The following is a 27,619-nucleotide window of genomic DNA, read 5'->3' as shown; positions in this document are numbered from 1 at the left end:
GTGCACTTTGAGTCACTCGTTCGCTGTCTTACCCGATCGTACAGGATGGATCCGAGCCGGACCGAATCCTCGGTATGTGAATCGTTCCCAGTCTTTGGAAGTTGAGCAGCTCGATGCCTTCTGCAATTGTAAGAAAGAGAAAAACGAATGATTAGAAGAGAATTTCTATCAAACTAACTAATTTGTATCGTACCGTTGTGTATGGGGATGTCGCACCGGATGTGTGATCCCCGGAACAGCTCTGCCGAACCGCGCAACGGGGCGCTCGGTGTGCGCCGCAGGTGTTGCTTGCCACGGATCGGTGTCGGACGCACCACACCATTCCCATCGAACACGGACACGAAGCTCGGTATGTGTGGATGGTGGTGGTGGTGCCCGTTGCCCGGCGGCGTGTTCCACGCATCGTCACCCGGCAGCGAGTCCAGCGAGTCCGGTGTGGCACTGCGCGACCGCGTACCGGTGCTGGAAGAATCTTGATCCCGAAATACGTCCCGTATGTCCGGCTTCTTCGTCGATCGGTTGCGCGTGCGGCCGCGTACCGTGCGGTTGAGCGCCTTCACGCGCTGCTTGACCGCTTCCGCGTGCATACTCGAGAGACCAGAGATGACCGGAGCTAGTTCTGTCGCTGACAGCTCGCGACCCTGTGGTGGAGGAGGGAAGAAAAAGGGTAAAAGCGATTAGAGAAATGGCAAAGGAGGCTGTTGTTGTGAATAAGATCAATTGAATGCAATTAAGAAATTGATGTAAATGAAGAATTCCCTACAAACTAACGCAAACTTCAAGAACAGGACATTGCGGGGTTTCCATGGTTTAGAGGTTGTTTCCAAAAGTTTTTTGGGTAGTTTCCATTTTTTCGATCGTTTCGACGATTCCGACTCCTCCTTTGGAGAGTTCATCCTTTGAAAAAAATCATTAGACGAATTCAACAAATTACGCGAAACAACCAAAACAAATATGCAAAACACTGTATTGAATAGACATATTGAAAGGGTGTTTATTAGCTTAAAGTATTGTTTTTTTACAAATATAACATTGAGCGTAAGTAAAAAGATACAGTACCCTTTACAGATATTGCTCGCTGTTTGAGTTGCTGCTTAAGTCATTGAAGAAATGATAACTAATGATAAGTTTAAATGCAATAAGTCAAGCCAATAAAAATAAAGCGTAGAATATCTTCGAGTGGTTTAATCGAGGATCTAGTGAGCAATCTGTAGCCAGAAAGGTACAGACATGAAAGAGATAAAAAATAATCTTAAGATTTTTTTGATACCTTCCATCCTACTGAAATTATTGTAAATGTTTTAAGATGGAAAAATAATTATTTAGATACTAAAATCTAATTAAATAACGTTCTATTGACCAGGATAAGGCTTATCTGGTTGTTATTATTCAAAACAACTACCGTCCCAACAAAGTGATCATGAGACAATTGTAGTCTTTCATAGAATACTTAAGCGAGTTTTAACAGATGCAGTCTTCAGCACGTTGCATCAGGTATCTTTCATTGCATTTTCGATGTTTTTCTTCAATTCTATATCTACATACAAATATCCTTTCAAAGTTATTTCTTCTATCAATACTTATTTAAGTAGTACTAGTACTTATTAATATAGTAGTACTTAGTACTTATTTAATATATTTTTGACATTAGATATCCTCCATTTTGTTGTGGTTCACATTAGACACTTCTTTAAGAATTCATCCTGGAAAAAAACATCAAAGTTTTATTCTTCTCTTTCAGGGGTTTTCTTCAACTCTATTATCATACATGAATTTAATTATGCCTACAAGATACGCCAACACGGTCAATGCTGTCAGTTTAAAATCAGTTGTTGACGCTTGTCTGTCCAAAACTGAGGTCTGTTTACACATCTCAAAATCACCCCAGAACAAACGTCACAGGAACGACATCTTCTATACGTCATAGCCGCTTGCTTGTCCCACTTGAGTCCCAAAGCAGGAACACCAAAATAGTCTTTTATCCAATTCCCAAGAATCAATCTTCCGAACCGGGACGCGAGTGTGCGCATTTCAATATCGTAATCAATCAAACTCAATCTTCTGTCCGCAGACTGCCGCCGACGCGGGAAAAGATTGCATTTCGGAAGCGCTTCATCCTGGCATCCCGCTCCCGCGTTGGAACAAACGCCAAAACACGCTAGTAATTAAATGTTACGGATCAATCTGCGAAAAGAACGGGCCCCTCTGTCCCGGGCCGATTGATCCGGCGTTGATTGATATCGTACTGACGAGAGGATTTTGGAGATGGAAGAGTATGCAGCGGAACTCGCAATTGCTTCCCACGAGAACGTTGGTTTAATGAAGAGCTTTTGCTGTGGCGTTTTAAGACATTAGATCAGCAAAATTTCAGTTCAATTCCTGCCCTCGCGCACGATCGGGGCTGCGATGGCGATTAATTAATAACTATGAATAATGAAAATGAACTTTGCTACAGCTAAACCCATCAGGTAATGAACCCAAACGCCGTGTAGCTGAAACCAGTATTGAAAAAAGCCCTCTCCCCGGCCATCACTTACCTCTTCGAATGCTTTGGTTAGCTGTGGAAATCCTGCCGAATTGAGCCATTCTGCTTCCAGTTCTCCATCTGCAATGGGTACGAAAGAAAACCAAAAACAAAAATTAACTTCTTGTGCTGGTAAAACCGTTTTGCTTCCATCTTAATTACGAGCACCGTTGTCCATGCCCTTTGCTTGACCTTGCGCTTGCACCTGAAAGTCTCTTGCGCGCAGGGGCAGCCCGAGAACCTGAGGTTGGATTTTCTCACTTCCCCATGCAACGTTGGATCTTCCGCTCGGTCTTCCGCGGCTTCTGGGTGTTAATTTTCATACCTTCTTCGTACCCATCCTCCCGAGGGCGATGCAAAGAACCACTGCTCGGCGTTTGTTTTCTTTACGTCAAAGGGGGTTTTTGTTGTAGCTTTTTTGTATTAACTGAACCTTTTGCCCTCACTGTGATGCCGCTGCTGTACAAATAGTCACTCGCTCCCGTCCGTGGCAGCAATTAGCCCGTGCACTGTACGCGGAAGTCAATCATTAGTCAACCGGTGTGTCGGTATGTGCAGTAGGCCGCCACTTCTTTTGCTTTATAGAGAGCCATTTAAACACACCGCTCTTCCTGTTTACATATCGATCCACCTATGAGACCATTTATGAGGCCCGGAGGGTCACATGCAAGAACAGCAAAAAGGAAAGGCGAATGCGAAAACGTCACTCTTGTGGCGATCTGTTGCTGTTGCTTTCTGCAGTGGGCGCTATTTTCGGCGCATGAAGTCGTCTCGTCGAGGTTAAGCTCGGAATGAGCTCCATGATCGCGAATCGCCCACCGGTCACACAGGGACATGGCCTTACCAGGGTTCTAGGTTACCCGAGGGCCGACCGTTGTTTTTCCCCCCCTTTTTGTCTTGTCTCTTCTCTCCTCAACCCACACAGCTGGGCTGCGACCGCAAGGTGACCGAAGGACGAGCACATGAACACTGCACCAACGTTTGAGCGTGTGTGTTGAGCTCTGTGGTATCTCTCCCATTTGCCAACGGTTAGACACTGCCACCAGGCTGGATAAAAAAAGGGATTCACCGGGGCTGTTGTTTAATGTTATGCAAGCAAACTGTAACCGGGCAAGGTTTGTTTGCATGAGGCCGCTTGGCAAGGGGTTGGTACCAACCGAAAAGGGTTTTGTAGTGTCCACACACAGCTTAAGCTTTTTGCTAGCCCTCGTACGCTGTGCTCCCGTTTGTTTTGTGTGAGGGTTTGTTTACTTTAAGTGCTTGGATGACACTCGGCTGTCCGGCCTGTCCGATAGTCCGACGACCCAACCAAGTTAGTACGAAAAAAAAACAGGCCATAAATGACACCAGCCAGGTTATGGGCGCTTTATGCAACAACCATTTTCATTTCGCTGCCCTACTTGCTTGTTGCGGACGTTTCCCGCGCGCGTTTTGCGCGTAGAAATTTGTTCAAATATGATAAACTGCATGTCGTTACCGTAATCGGGGAGTAGGTATGTGTGTGTGTGTGCGCGTGTGATACAACTGCTTAACTTTGTTGATATGGAAAAACGTAGCCGCAGTGGCGATGTTGTGATGATTTAATAATTTCGTATTGCAACATCGCGCTGTTGTGTGGGGCGTTTAAATCTTTTGTTCAGTTCAATTCAAATCATTCAATCCAATTTCATCAGTTCAATTCGTTTGCGAGGATTAAATAGTTTAAATTTTGATACTTTATTTTGTGAATGATTATTAAGCATTTCAAAGTATTATGAAAGAAAGAGATTCAACTTGTCATAGCTATTTGAATTATTATTTAATTAGATATATATTTAAATTATCGTTTATAAAAAAGTAGTTAAATTTGAAGGTTACAATGCCGGCCATTTTTCAAATGAAAGTGACCTCTTCCCCTAGCTCATGATCAAGATCACGATCGCCAATTACGAGCCAATATGTCAAAAAACAAAAAAACCGTCCACCACCCAAACACAGAAAAAAAACAAACCAGAACACATGTTGTGCCCCCCCTTTTTGTCGAGCGAGACCTGTTCGCACCACTAACCCATAAAAGTGGCATAGGCATAGTGCGAGCATAAATTAATAATTAATTAACAAGCACTCCGGCGCAAGACGGTCTGGGCGAAACGTGAACGGGCCGTGAGCGTGTGATGCCTTTTTCCACGCTCAGTCCATCGCAAAAAAAATAGGAAAAAAATATGAGGCAAAATGCTCCCGCTCATTGAGTTTCCCTCATTGCTCCACGGTTGAGCGATGCGTTGCGAGGTGGCGACTGATTTATTGTGCTTTAAATTTGGCACAGGCTTGCGGCAGCACCCACACGATTATAATGATGATTATTTATCTTCATCTGCAATTTGCCTTGATTAGTGCGAGTGTTCCGTAGTGAGATCGTAGTGAGAGTTTGTTTTTCATCCCTTGTCTGGTTGGTGCCGCTGTTTCACATCCTCCATCTGGAAATTTTGTTTTATTTTGACTTCCATAATTTACTGCACAAGTGTCTCAATAAATGCAACGAGGTTTTGTTTCTTAACGATTTCATTTCACTTAAATTAAAATGCCCCTGACGAACACTATCTGGTTGAGTTGAAGTTTATATCGCGTCTCAAGCGATAGTGTATGCGTGTACGCGCACCATCCAGCGACATCAATCGCCTCACAAAAGCTCGCGTGTCAGACGGGCCAAACATTGGTACAAAACAGCTCCATCCGCTTTCCCGGCACGGGATGGGAAAGAGTGCCTAGTGTGACGTTCGCTTGCTGCACTGCTTCCGGCACGTTCGGTTACCGGGTAGGGCAAAAGATGCCATGGGAATCATATTGTCTCACAGAGGTTGTAATCAGTCGCGTGGGTAAGTGATTTGAATAATGTCATTAAACATAATATTTGCACGGGAAAGTATAGTGAATTTAATAAACGAAATAATTAATAGTGCAACCTATTACCTATGCAACTCTAATCAAATCCGGCTTGAGCGTTGCAAAATTGCATTCAACAGGTCGGCAGCATAGCATTCCATTATTTTCCGTTGGAACGTGGCGTTTTGGCCATTCAGCACGAAATGAAGCTAACACCCGATATCAGTACACTGCGGTTTATTTGTGTAAGAATGTAACACGATGCCATGCAGTATCTTTTGTGCGTTGCATACCTCAACGGTAACGGACACAACGATGAGCATTTTGTAAACCTTTTATCTATTTGTCTGTAAAATTGAATGCTACGATAATTTAGGAAATAATTTTAATGCACATTTAGCACATCATTTCATTGCACGATTAGAGTAATTTCTGTGAGTTATGTGTACTTTTATGATAAAAGAGCATTTCCAATTTTTCTACACATGCAGCTGTGTGTGCCCAAAATCCCTTTACCCCAAAAGTATCCTAAGCGCGTGTGCCAAAATCACAGTTCCGGAACTTGGGGGAGCCCCAAACCGAAATTGATGCCGTTTGTCGGTAGTACAACGCACTCGCATCCAAGTTACACCAATCTACGGTCCATCGAGAAAGCAATGGGGTAATGTACGATGGGCTGAAATGACTTCCGAGTGAGGTAATTTAACCGGCACAATTGAACATTACCAGAGGCCCAACTACAGGGCCACGTCGGGGTGCTTAAATTTTGCCAAACTCACCTTCCGTCTATCCCCTTTCGGAAGCCTACGCACGTGTGCTTGGGTTCGGGTTAGCTCATCGAATGCCCTAGCTCTCTCTCTCTCTCTCTCTCTCTTTCTCTCTCGCTCTGTACGCACCAAAATTGAACCATCAAACGGGAACGAGTAACTGCACTGTTCCGAAATCGAAGCTAACTTCCCGAACCTATATGGCACACACACACACACAAGCGTGCCACGCTCACACACCCTGCTCCAATGATCCGTGGCTGGCCGGACATGGAACCGGGTAAAGGTAAAACGGTACGTCAAGTGGGCCGCGTAGGGTGCCCGGGTACCACGTGATATGATTTGCATTCGTAGCGATATTCGAGGCAACGGCTTTTCGAGTACGAACCCTACATCCCCTGAGCATACAACGGAGGAGGTGCAGAAATGACTTTCCCGTACGTGGTTTCAATAACAATTGCAAAATGATCTTGATTTGTGTGAAATCGATCTCACACCCACCAAACCGAATGATTTGCGTGTTTACGGGTACGAAAAACTGCAAGTTTAAGGTGTGAGAGGTTTTTTTTAGGTGTGGGTTTATATTAATTGGATTGCTTGAGCCACAGGTTTGCTACGCACAATGTTTCAAGGTCTATGTAATTAGATGCCGAAAGGCTGTAGATGCAGAACGTAATGGACGTCATCTTAAGTGTTCTTTACTCAGTTGTTGAAGTGAGCGAACGATTTATTCCCTCACAACATTTAATATACAACACCCAAAGGGCGGTAAGTGTAAAAAAACAAATGCATGATTCAATAATATTTTTTATTTAGATTTTTTTGACTCTATGAATCCTGAATTTGTATTTTGAAAAAAAAAATTGTTCAATTATACTTAGTTAACTCGGCATTAATTATTTATTTAGCTGCTTTGATTATTGATGAAACAAGTATTTGAGCTGATTGGCAAAACAAATCAATACAATATTGTTTTAAGGATCACATAAACCTTATGCTGTGGGGTTTTTCGCAAATAGTTTAATATTTTTATGCAGCTTTTTCTCCAAATATCTAGTATTTATTCTGAACTGCTAATTTAGGGCTTTGTGCCTAAAAAGAAAAAGGAGGGTAAGACTTTTTCTTTTTCGGCACAAAGCCCTAAATTAGCAGTAACATTACTGGACTCTTCATGGGTCTATGGTCTGTAGGTGCAAGTATGTCTTTGGATAAATACAGGGCTTTTCAAGGATTATTTTAGTTTTGGAACACTTTCATAACTCTTTCTTGGGGATGTGAATTTAATGTGATCGACATTGGACTCTATAGCACCTTTTTTGGACAAATACAATAGGAGTTTCCAAAGTGTCTGTCCTACAAGAACTGCTATTTTGCTAACCACAAGGAACCATTGCAATGATATGAATTAGCAAAAGATTTTGTTTAGCTTTATATCAAAATAATTTTGGTTAATCCACACATCATTCAGTACATTTGTTAATTTGAACAAAAATGATGGATTGAAGGAATCTTCTTTAAAACACAAAGCTAACCACTACTCCACATGGCCATTTAGAGTATTCGCAGATCTGTTGAATCGTTTTGTTTTATTTATTTTTTTTTAATTTCATTCATTAATGCACGGCTTGTTTCTATACTAAATAAATATAATTTTGCAATGAGAAAAGCCATTACTGCACTCAATAATATAAACCATTCGGCTTCTGGGAGGGACGAAACGGCATAACCACAGTCACCTCGACCTTAATCGTTCGCTGGGATGCCGATGGGGGTACTGGCAAGGTCGGCATTGCCTGGCCAGGCTGCCTACCCTGGTGACATTTCGCATCCAAACGATCGCAACCAGCACACACACACACACACTTCCCTCGGCAATTCGTAATCAATTCGTAATTGTTAAGCACCGTCCCTCGCGACCCAGGCGAACGATTCATCATGGGCAGCCCGTGCGGTGCGTTCATCAGCAAGTCAACAATTAGTCGATAAAAATAAATAACTGCACAAAACAAAACTGCAGCACAAGACGCGGTGGGGACACTCTACTTCTCAATTGCTCCATTGCTGCCCAGATTGTCACTCACGTTTTCTCGCCTCCTTCTTGAGCGCGGCCCATGTGGTGCAACGACGCCGGCAGCGGCGGGCCACACCATCACAACCCGTTCACCTCGCAGCTGAGGCAGAGCGCAGCAGCACTGGTACCGTGCCACCAGTACGAGCTGCTAATGATATGGGTCACCGCGAAAGGAGCATTTCAATTGTACCAAAGGTTGAGGCAAAACTGCAGCCCGGACTCCTGTTGTTGCGCAGGACGGGGCTTCGTATGCAGGCCGTAAATCCGATAATGATGGCCAGGATTTGGCGTTTCGGGGAGGGCGCTATTTGCCGCGCAATTATCGTCGTGCTTCAGGCGCCCGCTCGACTCGGCGACAAAAATGATGACAACCACTTCATTTATGGGCTGTGCCGACAATTGTTATGTTGTCTTTTTGGACATTTTAACGACCCGAAAGTGCAATGCTGCCTTGTAGGTCAGGTCGTAGTGGATTTTTATTTCGTTGCATCTTTAAAGCACCATTTAACAGCAGGTGATGGTAGAAGGGGGGGGGGGGCAGCAATAATTGGTGTCATAAGTGTAGGTAATAATTATTTTTGTTTTTCTTCGAATGATATTTAAGCCAATGCAAGCGTTTTGATTAATTTTTTTCCTCTCCAAGTCGCGTATGTTTTTCGTCCACTGATTGCGTTTCGTAACGGCATCAAGGATTTAATTTCAAAATAATAAAAAAAAAACAATTAAACGCTATTGGAATGATGCTTGAGGCGAGCCTAAATTCCCATTGCATTTCTGCAACAATGTTAAGCTATGGGAATGCAAAACAATTCCAACGCCTGCGCTGCCGCACACTTCTCGCCATTACCAATTTCCGATAATGACCGCTGCACCGTGGTTGACTCATTAGCCGGATCGAGTGGTGCTCCGGCTCTGGCAAAAGATTGGCATATTTATGCTTCGGCACGTACCAGGCCCCTCCGTCCGCGGTTGTGCACCGTGTCCGTATCAAAGGACCACGCAAAGCCAGCCCATATGGGCGCGTACCCGTGGGCTGTAACATATGTTTGTGTACGAAAACTATAACTCATTTTCTTGGCCTCCAACGCCTTTCCGCCATGCGATACAATGTGGCGGCGGCCCATTGCACTGTGTTCGTCAGAATCGAACCTCGGGGACGGAGATGCAAACGGTCAGTGTGTGACAGCGCCGTCACTGTTCCACTTTCGGGTGCGCATGCGCATGTGCATTATGCATTGTGAAACTCTGCCTCTGTTCGTGCGGTATGCGATCGGTGCAGAGAACATAAAATCCCAACGCTAAACATACCCCGTAGTGGTAGAGAAATGCTACACGGGGTAGAACACTGGCGTGTGTGGAAAGTGTTGCGCGAGGTGCGTACTGCGTGCCACTTTTGATGCATTCCAACTGAACCCCAATCGAGGATCGGGTTGCCGGTGCAATTTAAAAGGCACTGTGCGGCAAAATTGCGCATAAAGACTCATGCTTCCCCGTCTGGGAGTCGACATCGTGGAAGCAAAACGATGCTTTATTCGAGTACATTAAGCAACAGAAAACAAAACACGCCCTGTTTTCTCGCCCGTGCGTCTTCATCGCAGCACAAAAGGGACGGCTTTCTTTCAGAGAGAGAGAGAGGGAGACGCCTTTGCAAAGATAGACTAATGGGTGCACTAATGGGACGCGTGTGGTGATGGGTGCATTTTGCAAGAATAGCCTCCAGGACAGGGAGAAAAGCGGCCTTTTCTTTTGCAATCAATTGCTGTCCCGACACAAAAAAGGGGAAGTCCGGTGGTATGTGGTATGATAAGTGAGTTCTTTAATGAAGCCATTTTGTTGCTGAAGGAATTTTATCTCTTCTAAACGAAAAGAGTTATAGGCAGCCCGACGGGTAAAGAACAAAGCAGAGCCCGCCTTGCGAAGCGACGGAAGAAAGTGAAGCAATTTTGCCGATGCTATTTGAATACAATTGAAACATATACATTTTTACTGCTACAATGCAACATGCTCGCACAACATTCCATTAGCACTACGCTCCCTCTGCTCACTCGACGAACTGGCAGTGCAAGAACACACAATCTAAGCATCTAAGATTAATGTTTGTAAACCGGGCCCAGTGCCCAAAACCCCGTGACGGTTGAGATTACGCACGTAGCCCGTCTAGCCTGGCCGTTTGTGCGCGCGTCCCTTGGCCTTACGTGAAGTGTACACGGGCCCGACCGTACACGGTTATGAAACATGGTCACGTTCCGAATGGTCAGTTCGTCGTCTGCCGCCCTGCAGGGTGACGCCGCACGCCGCATAAGAATTAGAATTTATTTCTGTTAGCGAAATGACCGCACAGTGGAACAAACAGAGAGACAGAGAGAGAGGGAGGTCAAGCACCCGCACCGAACCGGGCATGACATTTGCCGAAACGTTGCTTTCAACACACACACACCCAACCGATTGTTGGAAGGAGACTTTTCAGCACCAAGTCGGTAACGGTTGATTTGAAAATATCATCACCCCGACGATCACATTTTTAACGAACTATGATTTTTGATTGGACAGTTGCGTTGCCTTTCCCAAAACCAGGGCACCGTGGGGGGAAGTTCGTCGCCTGTGTGTTCATTCCAGAGCGGTGAGTGATTATTATTATTCGCAAGCCCACCAGCCAGCCTGAAATCCTTACGCAATGTGCAATAATTCACGAACTTGTGCGAGCGCAATAACATCCGACCCGTGCTTGCGTTCCTTCCCTTCTACCTTTTCACTACAAAAAAAAGAAAGAAAAACAGTTTTCGCAGCAAAAGAATGCCCCCCCCTACAAAGGGCACTCCTACCGATGGGTCGACGCGCCATCATCATCTTTGCGCGCGTGTCAATCAGTGCGCGCGAATCAAAAGAAATACCTTTAATGCATCGCACAAGATCGCAGATCTGTGGCCTCTTTTCTTCTTCTTTTACTTAGGTGCAAATTGCTGGAGGGTCAGATCTACCCGCCCGCGTCGCTCCCGACCTATCCCACCGCTTAGATAACCTCCGTTCTGGAGGTGTGTACGCTGCTGGAGTGTCCATCCAAGTGCGCGCACACAAATCGGCTGCCCCGCTGGGAATGTCGATTCGATTCGCAAGAAGAAGACCGTTGCGGCAACTGTTGCGCAACAATTAATAAGCACCGAAGGCACCACGGGCGATTCGTGAAGAGTGCTCAGAGTAGAGCAAAAAGACGAAAGACTCAAAGTGACGAACCCGGCGCATCGGCGATAAAAACAATGCCCAAAAAAAAACAATTGGTGCTACTATTGATCGTACGATCCCGCATGAGGCACTAGTCCTCCGGTTTGCGAATCTCACATACGTCACCGTCCACTGCGTCGACTGATGCACGATGCACAACAACGGGGTTTTTAATGCACATACATGTGTACTTGCGTTTAATTAACGGCTCGTTTGAGCAGCAGACGGCCGGCTTGTTACTTCTGCTCGGAGTTTCCTCCCTCCGATTGCGCCACGACAGAACAATCGATCGGCTATTGTTGGCTGGGCACTCGTCCGTTTCGGCAGGAATCGATGCGGTAATCGTGAGCTGCAGCGCACTCTCCGATGCAGAACGGATGATGCTTTTCCGCTCGAGACGTGCTCGATGACGCGAACAGTTAGCGCGGTCTGACCTCTTCAAACGAGTTGCCCTCCTCCCGGGGTGGGTCATATGAAAAAAGGGAACGCAACATAAAGTGTGTGTGTGTGTGTGTTTGTAAATGAATATTCTTTAGGGTCAAATTAGCGAACGATTAGCAACAGCAGTTTGTACCGTGTTCCTTTACATGGAAACAACGAGCGAACTCCGGACACGTTCGTTCAGCAAGTTGTGCGATAATTTAGTGTTCCGTAGCGGAGGACGAAGACATCCACCCTCCGTCTTGTTTGCCATCGCGTTCAAGATGGAGTCATTTTAGGCGCGCGAAGAAGGGAATGAGGAAATTGAGTTTGTTTATTCTGCTTCACTGCCGTCTGATTGCATACATTGCGCTTGTACAGATTGTTTGCGCAACTGGCTGTCCAGCGGAAACTTCAGCATATCTTTTGCAACAAGTAAAAGGTGTGGCCCGCGCGTAAGGGTTTCTCTGTATGATTATTCCCACTTTGTTCCCACTTCGTGTCCCTTTCTCTCTCGCCCGTTTTCTCGCGCGGGATGGATGATTCCCTCGGGTCGTAAGATTCGAGAAGATTTGTGGTTTTGTTTCTCTTTCTTGCTTACTTACTTCCCTCTTATCCGAGCGGAATCGATGTATCTCGTAGACTCGATGTCTGTGATAGCCTGGTAAACAGTCGATCGAGAGAAAAAAACGGAGAAATATGAACAAAAAAACAAAACGCCACCCGTGTCTCGATCAACGCGTCGATTGCGTCAGTGAGCTTCCATCCTATCCAAGAGTGGTCGCGCGCAGAGGGTCTTTCATATTTGAACGGTTGCGCCCGTTGCATCGATCGTGAAGAAGATCGTGGTCACACACGGTCGATCGACAACGCGGAGGACACGGGCGACACATATTTGCCCGCTTGCCACCAATTGACCGGCTCGGCGCGGCTCTACGCTCGATGATGTAACGGATGCATTAAAATTTTAACCTCAAAAGCCTTCAAAACGAGCCGATCATCCTGCCGATCGGCGACCGCACGGATCAGCGTGCAGTGCGGTAGGTTAGCAGGTTATTTAGCCCAAAGCGCGACCCAGCCGGGCCATCATCGGATGCAGTGGAATGCCGTGCATGTGTGTTGCCGCCGGTGGCGCGATGGCCTCGTTTAATCATCGACCCATCGAATCGCGTTCGAGTGGCTCGTTTATCCCTTTCAGCGCTGTGTGAAGAGGCGCTGTGCCGCTGTTGGGACGGTGCTGAAGATGATCCACCGGTGTTGTCGTGGCCGTTTGGTCGCATCTTAATAAATCGCACGGTTTAGCCAGGCGAGTGGGCTGGTGCGAAATGCCGCACGAGGGCTTCTGCTGCTGCTGCTGATGCTGGTGCCTTGGGGCTATAAATTGATCGCACGGATTTAAGTCAATTTGTGCGCGCTGTTGTTGGGAAGGTGATTGGGCCCCTTCTTAGCCTTGAAGGCGTCGAGTGTGGCTGAACTTTCGAGCGTGGCTTTCTTTTTTCTCGCTGTTCTTGTGAAATTCGATTCGGGCCGCAATCGGGGATTAAGAAATGCTTAGATTGATGGCCGAGCGAGTTAGAGTGCATAATTAACCGGACGTATAAATGTTTGATTGGCCAATGGCTTAAAACTCGCTGCTTCAGGAGTACAGATGTTATTCAACTTGTTTTTATCTGTCTTTGCGGGGCTTATTATCAGCATTAATATAGCTCAAAATTCTTCAAATGAAATCAAATCAGCTCACAAAGGCGTACCATAATTTTTCATCAATTTCCCTCATTAATATCATAATTTCCAATCACAACATATGACTGCCAATCGAGCAACTCTCCCGTGTCTAACGACATCACATAATTGCATATATGTTTCATCACATGCCACGACACTCCACTTTCTACGGTTTGTTTGCCCCCATCGTACGATTGTTCGGGAGTTCCTTACCCTCGCCGGTCATGCATCCAAAACCACACGGCCACACTAATTGTCGCCATGGCGCGTATCGATTTCAACAGCGATCATTAGCCAAATGAATTGGCGGTAGGAAAATTGTAGGGCTTGTGCACGGCGCAACGACGCCTAATGACAATTCCCTACCGGCTCGGGGCAGCTACCGACAACAGCAACCACCCACTATCGTACCGAGCTCGAAGTAAATAGTTGAAATTAAGCTTAATGGAGGACCTTCCAGTACGCTTCACTGACTGTCACAGTACACTACCATTGAACGGAGCACAAATAGCGAATATCCCCTTTACTTTTGCTATTTGTTTAATTTCTACCAAAAAATACCCGCTATCGGTGCATGATTGGTTAGCTTTAAGTTGAGAGAGAGCTAGCAAGAGACCAATAATTGGTGCATATTTTCTTCAAATAATTCATTTCCGGAATTGCATCTTTCCCGTGCGCCCGACGGTACGCATACATTCACCAGAACCGATTATCGTTTGACTCGCAGGCAGATATCGACGCGATCAGCGTAAGTGGAGTGCTTTTCTTCCGCGCAACCGCAATTGAACTGCGTGCACTCGAAAAATACACCATCGGCGACGGAAAACCAGTAGGGCTGCGAGCGGTAAAACAGACAAACCACAGGGCAATGTACACTATCACCATCATCGACGGATACGCGGCACGTGGTAAACCCCGGCTGCACTCGCTTGTTGGTGCCACCGGGGGTTATGATGACGATGATGATGATGATGACGGCACAGTAAGCGGGAAAACAGTGCAACCTCGGGTGGAAAGCCGGAGCATTTTTCTAACGACGCTGCAGTTTGTGTTTCATTTGCAGCAGCAGCAGCCTGCTCCGTTATGCTGCCACATTGCACGTGGTCGCGTGATTTGCGAATGCAATGCGAGCTGTCTGTATCACCACAGTGCAGTTGCAGTGAAGGGGTCTGTTGCTTCTTTTTTGAGTGATTTTTTTTCACCTTATCTAGCAAAAAACCAAAAATGAAAAAGAAGGCCCACGTTTTAGAACGATCGCTTTCGGGCGTTTATTGTCGTTTACCGCTCCGGGGCTTACGCGATTCCCGTTACTGAAGGGGGGAGAGAGAGACAGGGAGAACTATTTTCACTAACGGTGCATCACCCGATTGTGAAAGCACTGCTTGCAGCCTATTAAGCATATTAATTGGAAGCCGTAGGTTGGTTTTGCTGCATGTGCAGTTCCCGCTTGAAGTTTGCATGGCTGCAGATTCAAAACACAATTGCTTTGTTTTGCGAAATAATATCACTCGCAAATAAAGGTTTATGAAATGACTCACGAAAAATTGCTGCGGGTTGGTTAGAAAAGAAGAATAAAGCGTAAACAGAGGGAGAAGAGTGTGCATTTCTTAGCCAATTAAGCAGTATACTATATGACGCACAATGTGAGTGAGGCTTCACAATAAAACGCACCGTCTTTGCGATGGATGAAACGATTGTATGACCGTCGATTTGTTTTGATACATAAAAATGAAAACTTCAGAAGTTAAATCCACTTCAAAGGCAGTCACGTTTTTAAGCACGCTCTATTTAACGCTAAAGTAGCTGCTGAAGTGTCCATGTGTCCTTTTAGAAGTACCCAATTTAATAAACGTGGACAACCAACAACAATCTTAAGAACAACGCAAATAATACTAATTAAAATCGATATAGCATCTTGTGATCGTTTACGTCGGTTGCTTTCCGAGTAAAGTATCTTATCGCTCCTTTACTTTAATCATTTCCAATTTCTCCTATCATTGCCTTAACGCATGATCGCATTTTTCGTGACCTTAGCTAGGTCGTTTAATTTAAAACCGCTGCGCCAATTGTATTCATCCAAATAAACGAGCTCGACACGCTTGATTGGCATTTGGTTCGCTGGCGTTATTGGTTATCTATATAGCAAATAAAAGTTTGTTTACACCCCCTCAACCTCCCCGATGTTTCCACCACGGAGGGCTCAATCGATGAAACGGAAAGACAACAATGCACAGTTGTCGCGTGGAACAACTTGTTGACAACCGAGATCGCACAAAAAGATGTCAATCAAAACACGCATCGGCAGTTGTACCATTCAACAGCATGCGAACGGCGTATGAAGATAAAGGTTATCAAAATACAGTGAAAAAATGACGCGATTTCATTATCGCACCAGATGTGTTCGGCTTTTGTGGGAAGCTTAAGTATGCGCCCAGCACTGTAGCCTTGATTTGTGTGTGTGTTTAAATTAAACAAAATGCAATTACAATCGTATCACGTGGTGTAAGTGAGTTGCATTTACGATAACCGCTGCTTGCTTACATGTATTTGCAATGAAAACGAACCAATCTTGAGCGATTGAAATCGATAAAAAGAGTGTAAACATTTGCTTCTGCTACCATTACAACGCAAGGTCACGGAAGGAAAACAACGCCTTTTCTGTTGCTGTAGATTGCAATCCACTTACCGGCATAATGGGCGATGGGTTCGGTCGGTGCCTGCAGCTTGTACTCGGACAGATACTCGTCCAGATCGTCCACCTCCTGGGGCACCACGCCACGGTGATGGCTGCCGGCCGGTGGCGACGGGGGAGCCGACGAAGGCTGCTGTCCCTGGTGACCGGCGCCGCCGCCGGTTCCGATGCGCGATAGCATTATCAGCGGGTTCGTTTCGTTTCACTTGACCCCTCTTCCCACTCTTCACTCGCTGTCACTCCTTTCCTCACTACCCTTTATCACTCGCACTCACTCACGATACACACAATTCAGTGATGTGCACTTCACGGTGTTAAACTGAAACATACACTTCCCTTCATTGGCCACTGTGATCAGCTGCAAAGATTTGCAAGGATGGGTTCGGGCCCGCTACACCATCCGGGTGCCGGTTGAGGGACGGCCACTCAACTGCACTTTACTGCACGCTGCAGGTGAAACAGATCACAGCACCACATCGACCTTTCGGGGCGCGATATCGACACTTCCTGATTCGGTTGATTGATTACTTTTACTGTTGCTGTTGCTGTGGGGTATTTGTTTTACTATAAAGAAACCGAGAAACACAAACGCTATTAAAAGAAACAATTAACACTTCACGCTGGAAATGGTGGAGGTGGTAAACATGGGAAAATTACTAGCAAAAGAATCGATGTTTTGCAAAACCGAACACCACGGGAGGAAAGCTACAAAAAAGGCAACAACCCCCCAACTGTCCTTATGTCTTGTTGGCCTTTTTTTCCTCTCTTCTCTATCTTCATAAGACATTTCGTAACAAATCTTGACGAATGGACACATGTATCAACAGTCGCACATTAATATCTCTCACTCGGCACGCTTGTGGCTGTGTTTGATTTGTTTACATCTGCCTCTGTTTTCCCTCCTGTTTCTTGCTCTCATACACTCTTTTTCACTATTAATTTTCACTTCGCTTCCTGTTCCGGCATCGGGCCACTCTCGGTGTGTGTGTGTTAGAAACGAAACAGAGGAAAAAAATACAAGAGGGAAATGATCCATCTCCGACAGAGGTGGAAAATCATTTGCTACTGGTGCGGCGGCTCTCACGGGCGGGTTTCGAGTCATTCGGTGGGACGGTGCCGGTGCTCTGTGCGCTCACGATGGTGGTGATTTGTCGGAAATGGTTATATCGCAGCTAATTGCCCCAGGGCCCCCCGCTATCGGCCAACAACAGGCCGCGCTTTGGGACCACCGGTGACCATGTGAAGTGCCTTCGGGCTGATGATTATGGCACCGCGAGTATCGGTAGACAGCGTGGTGGTGAGGGAACGAGACGGTGGTTCGTTTGGAGCAAGCTGCAAATGAGAAAGAGAACACAATTTTGTGATTAATTAAAAGCTTTTTCATCGGAGAGTAATAAAAATTATGTAAAGTCATTATTAACATACATTATTGTTAGAAAGAATGTTAATGCATTAAGCATATTTAATTCCTAATTACCTCAAAATTGAATTTTAGTGCTCTAATTTCGATTGATAAGAATAGATGTTCGGTAAGACATTTCTAAATATTTTTTTTATCAAATATACTCTCTTTTCATTCAATGAAAGAGGTTAATATGCTCTTCCAAAGATAACGATCAACAAGACAAAGGCATTAACGCTAGCCGAACGGGATGCTTTCCACCGAAAAAACGAATCGTCCCTCTATCGTATGATTTACGCTCGTTTGCTGGGAGCAAAACTCAAGAGACTCGCCCAATGTTAGTTCCACGAAACTAAGAAATAATCCCATCATCAATCATTCCGCACACGTTGACGATTAACGTTTTGCTAGAGAAAAGCACTGTTGTTCTAGAGGGCATCGGGGGTTAGCAAAGATGCCGGCGGTCTTACCCAGCAAAGCCTAGATTCCTAGATCTACTTTCCAGGAACGGACTTCCACCCGCGGCGGCTGCGCTCGGAACAAATGATAATTATCCCGACAGACGGGAAGCCCTCCCCCCCTCGCGAAAGGATCCGTTCGTGACTGTGTGATTAGACGAGAAGCGGAACAACACAATCACTCACTCGTGGCCGCGCTGCCCTTGGATCTTCTTCCACGGCAAGTGCGCGCCCGAAAGAGGAAGAAAATAGTTCAAAAAATTAACCGTCATTCCCGTTTTTGGGACTGGGTGTGGCTGTGGATACACATTTCGTGGGTGATCCATTGGAGAAGGGAAGCCACAGAAAACGACCAACCGACCGCTCCCATCGCATTCAAACCGCGAGCCGTTCGTTTGCAATTATATAATTTACTCGTAAAGCTGCGCGCTCGCGCCCGCGATCGGTGGCCGTCCGGACAGTGAGATGATGCTTGCGTCATGTGGTGTTGTTGATTTGCCTAATTTCATGACGAATTTTCTCAAATGGGGGTGAAAGGTGCCCGAACGAAAAGGGTGATGGACAACAGGGACAACTGTTGCTGATCAGTTACCAATTGCAGAGGCCAAAGGCGTGCGAGCTTCAAAGAGACTTCATGACTGGAGAGTTTGTGCGGTTTAATGGAACAACGACTCACCAGGTACGCGGTTCGACTCCTTCCATGGCAATCCCACCACGCTCGGCCCACCTACCATCAGCGGTGTCTGCTTCTCGGACTTGAACCACTCTGCTCTCGACGTAAAAACGCCCAATGCCTTTTCATATTTCGGCTCCTTAACGGAGAGATCGATTCCCCGGCATTACTAGCCAGCATCAATTTGTTCGCTCCCTGTCGGATTCTTAGATCCAACTTCCATCTCCGTGTACCGCGTACCCGCAACAACCATAGCCAGGGACACCCTATTATACGTATGTCCCTCGAGTTCAATGAAGTGTTAGATTTGTTCGATTTTAGTATGTCTACTTCCACGTTCAAGGAGAAATTGCGTCTACGTCACATGTAATGTTTGCTTATAACTAGATGTTTATTTATATGCTCCTTAATTTAATTATAAGGTTGCCGATTAGACACGATGGTCCGTCGGTTTATATATGAAATAAATAAAATAAATAAATAAATAAACATGACTTTGGGAAATGTCAGTCACTATTAAACAGAGAGTGACACCCTGCGTTTGTTCCATTTTATTTATTATCTTTATTTATTATTATCGAATTGAATCAGTCTCATTTGCTTAATCGATTACGGTTTGCGTTTATACACTCCAGCGGGCGCGGGTTTTGAAGCGCAAACGATCGCAACGTGCGCCATCATCCGTAACAATAAAAAACGCTGCTCTGCGATACGCAAACAAATCGTTAGGGCGAACTCGCGGACGACCTGTCAGCAGGATAAATATCCCTAAAGGGGAACTCCCTTCGTTTCCTTCGCTTCACAAACACACACACGCACGCTTGACTCAATGTCAGTGATTCAGCGGAAAAGTGCGCAATTTCCTGCGGAACACCCTCGACGTCGCGGCAAAGTTCTTCCCCAAACTCGTTCTCGTCGGCCCGCTCGTAAATCAAAGCCTAACACCGTAGCACTCGAGCAAGAAAGTGGAATAACAAAGCGAAACGCTGCACCGACAGCACCATTGCCTCAGCCAAAAAGCCGTGCCAGAAATTACGCCGCCATTGCGGCAACCACCAAGCGCACAGGCGTATTGAGGTTGAGGTTCTTGCTTGCTCTTGACAAGTGTTTCCATCCACTTGATTGGCAAATGGTCAGTTTGCCCAAAAACATTTGTCCCCCGGGGTGGCGCGAGTAGGAAACGCGAAACTTGGGCTTGGTGGTTTTGCGTGAAAATTTCAATTAAACGCCCTCGAATGTCGTGCAAGGGTGGATGGTGGTACACCTTTGGGCAGAATTCGAACGCACAGCGATCTTGAGCGGTCAACGGTGAAGGTTACGGGCAACAATGGCAGTGTGCGGTTCATGCGGCTCAATTGAGACCCTTTCCAGGGCTCAGAAACGCGCGGTGAAGCGCTTGCAATGCCGCCCACTGGCACTTTACGCTGTGCGCGATCACTCGATCACTGTCCCGCGCGATCGAACGCGATTGATTGCCGTGCAATCCGTATCCGCCTTTGACGCGTCTCCGTCACAATTACCAGGCACAATTATTGTGCCCCGTTCTTGCGCTTTATCGAATGTCGATTGTGGCCCAAAGATCTTTGGAGTAGGATGCATGCAACGTGCAGGTGTGGAAGGAAAGAAGCCGTCGTTCCCAATTGACGACAATCCAGGAAGATTGTGCTGGACACTGTCTCGGATTAAAAACATCGTCAACAACGGTGGTTGAGTTCTTGAACGTTCGGAATCCATTTGCCACCTCTTAAAGGTCTGCAAGTTGCACGATCATGCCTTTTGATTGAATGACAGGTGATGGTGGGTAATAGCCAAAGAGAAATCATACGCTATAACAAAATACAGCAAACCGCTTCGAATCATTACACACAGATTGTATTGGATCTGAAGCTGAGATGTTGTTATGTCCGATGGTCACTTTGTGCCTTTTGCCATGCGAGCAAATCGATCAGATAATGAACCAATAATGTAACGGATACTGCTACCTCATGATGGCAAGCAACAGCGAAATGATGCCATTTGTTGTAACAATGTCCTTGTTAATCGAACCTTATTGTGTATAGAATACAGTTTACACAGTACAGAAGTTATTGGAAAGCATTTAAACAGTAAATTTACTGCCATTCAATACCCAAACCGTATTCTAGCGGCTTCCAAGTACAGCCACACACACTCACACACAGGGTTCATTAAAAAGGCAACAGCTATCATTTGTCGAAGAAATTGCGAAACCGAAACCACTTCAGTAGCTAAGCGTTACGGTGGTGAAATGCCACCGTACAGGACACACGGTAGGAAATCCATTTCATTAGCCAGATGGGTAGTGCGCAACAACATCACCTTACAGTCGCATGCCGTCCGATGGTCGGAACGGGCATGCACACCGGGTCGGAAAGATAGCTGCCACGGTACATGTGCGCCTCTCCCGCCCATTGGTACATGTATCTATTAAACTATTATTACATTCACTCCCGCTAGCGGCGACCGCTTATGACAACGCTCAACGTATCAAAACCGACCGCATCGTGCGCTTGGGTAAACCGAAACCACACAGAACCACACAAAACTGACACAAACCCGGTCCGCAGGAACTTTGAGCCACCCGAGGAACACGGATCGAATTATGCAGCTGAGGGGAAAACGGTCTTGGCAGCGTACGGTCAGGTACAGTGTGTGGTCAGGCGAAGGTGATAGTTTGCAGACCTGCTCGGGCTCGCTTTAAATGACCAGTGCAAGACGCCCCCTCGGACGTTAATAGAGTCCGATTCCGGTTTGAGTTGTTGAAGGCGGCTTGTGTGCTGCAGTGTTTGACATCTCCCCCGAATACACCGCACACCGGAAATTATGGCCACGCGTTTTTAGAAGCCAACATATTCCCGCATTTTGCTTCCAAAACCACTCTGAAGTCTCCCAGGCTTCACTAGGGGCAACCAACAAGTCGTTAACCCGGAGGGCTACTGTTGGGTGACTTCTCTCTATCCACCACTAGATTTATTGTTATATTCTACCGCATGAAAAGGTTTGAAGCAACTGTGTGCTGGCAGTGAAAGTGATTGCGACAAGTTTCTCCCCCAATGGTGTGAGGGTGTGAGCAAGACCAGACCACACAGCCGAACAGGAAGCACTATTGAACACCAAGCCATGGTTTACACACAGGATTACAGGTTTGCGGCAGCACAACAACGCATCAAAACACTCGTTCGCCAACCAGATACGGGTGGCGCATCTTCGCATTGTAGAAAGCAAAAGTGAACCCACGAGTTGACCTCTGGACACGGCTCCTTCGCCGCATGCCCGGTTAATGCGCAGTATCTGCTGACGGAAAGACCAGATGGTGAGGACGCTTTCCAGGCGCGCACAGGTCTGCGCACGGTGCGCCATTAATTTCTCTTAGATTCCGGCCCGCGGCCCGAGGGAACCAACGCCAACCCAGGCTCTGCGCTGTCGAGATCGGTGATTAAATTCTCGTTTTGGATCGAACAGGTTGACCTCCAGGACAAGGCGCAGTCGCGGTGTGCTCGGTCGCAGGAAAGGGAAAGATATCGGCAGCGACGGCATGATCGGTGGAAGGAAAGAGACACCGTCTTGGTATGGGCGACCTCGCGAGCCTACGCCTAAAGATGGCTTATACAAACCGCTCCAAGACTTCCAAGTGATATCTCCTCGATGACGGTGAATACTTCATTATTGAACCGTCTCCCCCCTCACAGCTTGGACCACCACCCTCTACAACCTGGCATGCGAACAGGTTTCTCACTCTTTGGGGCGGGTTCGACTTCTCTGCTGAAGTCACGAACAGACAGTGTGCCGGGTGGAGTAGTAGCAGGCAGCACTTTGCAAAACTGGAGAGCAACTACTCTCTGGCGCTCACAATCATACACACACACACACACATACGCTTCAAGACCTTGCCAACGCGCCCGGCAAAGAAGTGTGGTAACAATTTTGAATTACAACCTCGGCATGCCCGAGGGCAAGTTCGTTTGGAATAGGCTGATACGTCCAATTTCTCGAGGACGCTGCGCCCCAAGCGTGGTCTGGATGATGAGCGGCAGCAGCAGCGGGAGGTCAGGAATTCCAACGCAGCAAAGGGTCGTGGCCGTTGTTCCGTTGCCGATTTTGTCGCTTGCTTCATTTCAGTGCAGAGGTGGGGAGGGGCGCATGATTTCGCGTGAGAAAGAAAGTGAAACTCCTCCCTTCTTCCCTGACGTCAGCGAAGATGTGTGCCATGTGTCCTCCGCCCCGAAGGGTGTAACGCAACTTTCGCTGGAATGTTGGTTCGGTGCGCTTATCGGGCAGCTTGTTAAAGGTGCTCACTGCGTACCGAAGCCGTCGTAGCAAATCATCTTCAAATATGTCCAGGTCAGAATTCTCGATATCAGATCTGTCTCTCAATTCTCGCGACAAAACTCTTCCTTCTATCGCAAAAAAGGGGAAATAAGACAAAATTAAAACCAAAATAATAACCATAATCCCAATAAAATAAGATATATGTTGTTGCTGGTGCCGTAATCGAACATCGTTTGGTGGGGACAAAACAACTACTATCAACAAGCCACCGAGAAATGTGGTCCACCAGCAGCACGACCAGGTTCGGAAACTAGATTTTATTCAAATCACAACCACCCTTGGTTAAGATATTCACAAGTTATGAATATTCAGCGATCGCCCGATCTTGAGGCCTGAATATTCTACAAAACGATCTCTTGGAACTCCACCGAGTCTCGATCGCCAAATCGAAGTTTCTGTGACTTTGATTCAGAGTCACGGCGACACAGGTTCGTAGGCAGCTAAAATGCGCTACAGAACATCCCAAAAATAAAGAAAAAGAAACGACACAATCAATCGCCCCGTGCTACCAAATAGACAGGTTTGAAGGGTTTGACATTGGTGATAGAAGATTAACAGTTAGAGTAAATTAAGACCTAATTTTGTGCCACTTTAATTCCGAGAAGTGAGAAGCCTTTTTGGACAAAAGAACGCGGCCCGTTCGGTTTTGTTTTGGGAAGCGGTGGGAAGCGCGAACGTGAGTGTTTTAGATATAGTAACGGATCCATGGGATCGAAGAAAACGGTTTCCGTTTTTTACGATCGCTTGGGTGTCGACGGTGCAGCTTTTTTAGTGGCTTTTAATAAGAAGACTTTAATGATCAAGAACACTCAGTTCCAGTTGTAGCGGTAATTGGAAAACAATGTCCCGTGTTGAGGATCCCCTGTGCCGTCGATCGGAACACCATTAATCTTAATTTGGGTCAGTAGAATTCGTGAAGGTTGTAGCTTGAAATGGTTGCATTCTAAATGCTCTCAAACATACCAGTCATACAAGACATACATTGGTTTGAGACACACACTAAGACATCGATGTTAGTGGCGCATGTGTATTATTTCCTTATCTTAAGAGCATCTTTCATTAGGCTCTCAGTTTCTACAGCAAAACACCTACATAAAAGCGCAAACACAAAGTGAAGATGTTCACACAAGATTCCACTAAACTAATGGCATATTCCATTTATAGAAGACTTCAAACGCTGGAATGATGCAATGACTCTATCTCCAACGATCGTTATCCACCATTATTGGTCAGATTCTCGTAGCGGAGAGCCGAGAATGGCTTGATGGTTGATGCAAGTAGCTTTAATCTCCAGAAATAGATATGTTAATGCATTGACTCGTTCATTTCTGGTAAAGCCAGTTCGGACGCGGAGGCGTTAAAACGTGCCCACATCACATCAAATGTAGTTGATATAATAAAATAACAAAACGTCACTAATCCTTGTACCACACAAATAATGACGCGATAAAAAACCATTAAGACATTTTAAGATTGCTTCGAATCTTTACGGCCGGAAATGACAAATATCCGACATAAGGTTGTTGTTCATTACACTGCAGGCTCCAACAATCACAGGCGTTTTAGATTTCGCTGTGCACGAGCTGGAAATAATTTCCAGCTCATAAATTTCCTATTCTGCGGAAGTCTTGCAAGGTCGACACGCGATAAGAGGCGGTGTAAAGCGTTCGAAAAAAAAGAACCTATAATCATCCTAACTCAGCCTCATAAAATGATCTATTTCATAGCACACATACTCGTATGATGCGGTTCGCAGCACACATTGAACTACACTGTGTGTCCTTGGAATTACAAAATCCTCCAATGGCTGTGATTTTTAGGAACAACAACATAAAGTGGAGTTTCTAGAAAACGCTTCTTCATTTCCGTCCCTTTTTGAATGTTTTAGCCGACAACAAGTTGCATACATTTATTCCACATGCTTTGAGCATGCGACAGCTCATGCCTTAAACATGACCTAAACTACAGGTTTTAAAGTTATCCAACTGAAACCGAGTGGCATATTGTGCTGGAAGCTTTTCTTATTTGCGTTCTCCTCAACTTATCACACACAGTGTTCCTTGATTCCGCTCAGTGTCGTCTTAATTATGCCCACATCGCCACAAACCGCACCAGAAGTACCTGTAATCGGTCGTAGGAATTTTCCTACCACCTTCCCCCAACCACACATTCTACGCGTTAGAAACCCATTAATACCAAAGCGGTATCTTGTCACCTTAAATTGGCATCATTAACGCGCACCACTGCGGCGGCTGTCCACAGGGTTTGCTTCCACTTTGTCCCTTGGCAAAATCTAGAACCTTTAGCCACGGAACGTCGTCCTTCCAGCAGCACCAATGACGTGAGGTGAGCATTAAAGTTACCCCCATTTTTTGTGTCGCGTGTTTTGCATCGGTGGTTGAAAGTCCTCACCACATCAAACGAAACCGAGCGAACGGTTTGCACTCTCAATTGCTTGACAAACAGTGGTTAGCCGGGGTTTTTTTTTCTCCCCGCTATCGTAAATGCCACACATCGCTTCCGATTAGGATTATAAACGGTGTAATAAAAAAACACACAACTGTCCCCACCATGTGAGGTGTGTGAGTGGCCAGGATGGAGGGTCGCTGGAGAACAAAAATGGCGTACGCGTAATTACGCGGCAGAATCGGCTCCCCGCGTGGATGGCATTGGCCATTCCATTTGCGTATCGCGTACCTGCCACGATGCCGAAGGGAACAGAACACACACACACACTGCCGGTGGACTTGTTCGGTTAGAATCGTCGCATTCACAAGTGCCTTCTCAAGTACTCCAGGGGTTTAGGGGGGTCTCAAGCTGTCCCGCGGCCACCGGTTGCCGTGAGGTGCGAATGGTTTAAGAGGCAACCGGTGTTTATCTAGAGGGCCACGTGAGCGAATCGAGCCTCGTTTGCCGGTGGAATGATACGGTAAAAGCATTGGTCGTATGTACCCTATAATTGTGAGCGATTCTGTGAAGGCGTTCAAGGTATTTTGGGAATCCATCTTTTTTTACAGGATTCAATTACAGTGCGAAGATTACATCTCGAGTATGGGCTCTAGAAAATCACAAGAATGTCTAAAAGAGTTCTTTGTAGTGTCTGTTACGTCGCAATGTCTTCTAGTTGTAATTGTCTTCAGGGCAGAAGCCGACATTACCTTCTTTGAGCTATTGCGTAAAACGAATTGATGAATAATGATTACAGAAACACAATGAAACACACTGAAACATTGACTACTACTCCAAGCAAAACGCCAAACGATCGTTGGAGTTGTTTTCCGTTACGCCTTTTTTTATTATTAAAGTTGTGTTCAGGTTTAACAACGCTCCAAAGCGTCCTAAAGGTGGAACGAGTTTCTTGTATTAGCAACAACAACACCAACAACCACAACAAATAAACAAAAACCCACGAGCTGTTACATGGAGGTGATTCAGTAACGAACAAGCGAACCGAAGTGTGTGTATACCCACTGTTAAACCATGCATTTGCATTCATTTATTTATTTTTTGCACTAGCGAGCTTAATTTAACAACCGACTAGGCGGTGACGGCCGCCCTGGTGCGTTACGGTCGTGAAATCGCCATACACGTCGTGCAAGCCAACGCGCGCAAAAAAAAAAAACAACACGCTAACCGAAGTAATTCGATCGACCACGTTTTCGCTATTTTTGGACAGCTAACCTTGACTCCGGCGGTAGAAGTCTCTACACCTTCCCGCGGAGGTGGTTGCACTCTTACCCATCCGTCCCCGCCGTTACAGTGTGACCTTCGGAAATAGCTAAAGATGACCAGCTAGTAAGTCCTCTTCTACATGGGCCGATGCCATACGCATACGAAACAATGTTGCCGGCTATGAAAATCGATCCCAGTGAAAACCAATAATCAACGAAGCGCTTAAAGACGGACGCTTACGATCTGACGGCGGATCGGATCCATCCGATGTAGGTTCCTCAAGGTCAGTCGGTTCGTGCGATCCGAAAACCAACAATCAACCGCAAAACCTCCCCTCGAAACCCAAGGCAGCGATGGCAACTATCCTCCAGGAATTACATTCTGATCATCTCTCAGGCCGCTCGTGATGATGCGTGAAGAAGCTGCAACAGAAGACGCCCGCAGACGACTGCTGCCGCTGACGGGCTTGAAGGACGATCTTGTTCGGCGTGAAACCTATTCACCCCTGTCGATAGGCACAGATCACATTCTAAGGAGAGACTGTAATTTCGGTAGTAATGTTTAATGAAACGCATCACCCGTCAATCGGCTTTTTTGACGCCTCAAGGCGATCGATCGTTGCAAGCACCGCATTGCTGGACGAAAACAAGGCAACCTTGTGAGCTAGAAAGAAATCGTATAATTTATCCATCACATAGCAAATGAGACGACCCAACAGGTACATTATTAGGTTTTTTTGTTGGTGTAAAGGTGATGTTTTGATGCAAATCATAACTCAACCCACTCT

At 46.1% G+C, this 27,619-nt stretch overlaps 1 protein-coding gene across 5 annotated transcripts in view; it reads right to left on the bottom strand.

Moving 5' to 3' along the window:
- The window catches only part of LOC120901536 (rho GTPase-activating protein conundrum), a 57,555-nt gene that overhangs the window by 4,209 nt on the left and 25,727 nt on the right, over positions 1-27,619 (bottom strand). For 3 of the 5 annotated variants that reach the window (XM_040309558.1, XM_040309560.1, XM_040309561.1), the window contains exons 2-5: positions 16,275-16,844; positions 2,538-2,605; positions 194-641; positions 33-120 (exon numbers count right to left, since the gene is read on the bottom strand). In XM_040309558.1, coding sequence (XP_040165492.1) covers positions 33-120; positions 194-641; positions 2,538-2,605; positions 16,275-16,461 — 791 coding nt within the window. In that variant the 5' untranslated portion in view covers positions 16,462-16,844. The other 2 variants (XM_040309559.1, XM_040309562.1) reach the window with 2 other exon arrangements.

This window comes from Anopheles arabiensis, chromosome 3, assembly GCF_016920715.1.
Source record: "Anopheles arabiensis isolate DONGOLA chromosome 3, AaraD3, whole genome shotgun sequence".
NCBI lineage: Eukaryota > Metazoa > Arthropoda > Insecta > Diptera > Culicidae > Anopheles > Anopheles arabiensis.
This window is presented reverse-complemented; position numbering and strand designations above follow the sequence as displayed.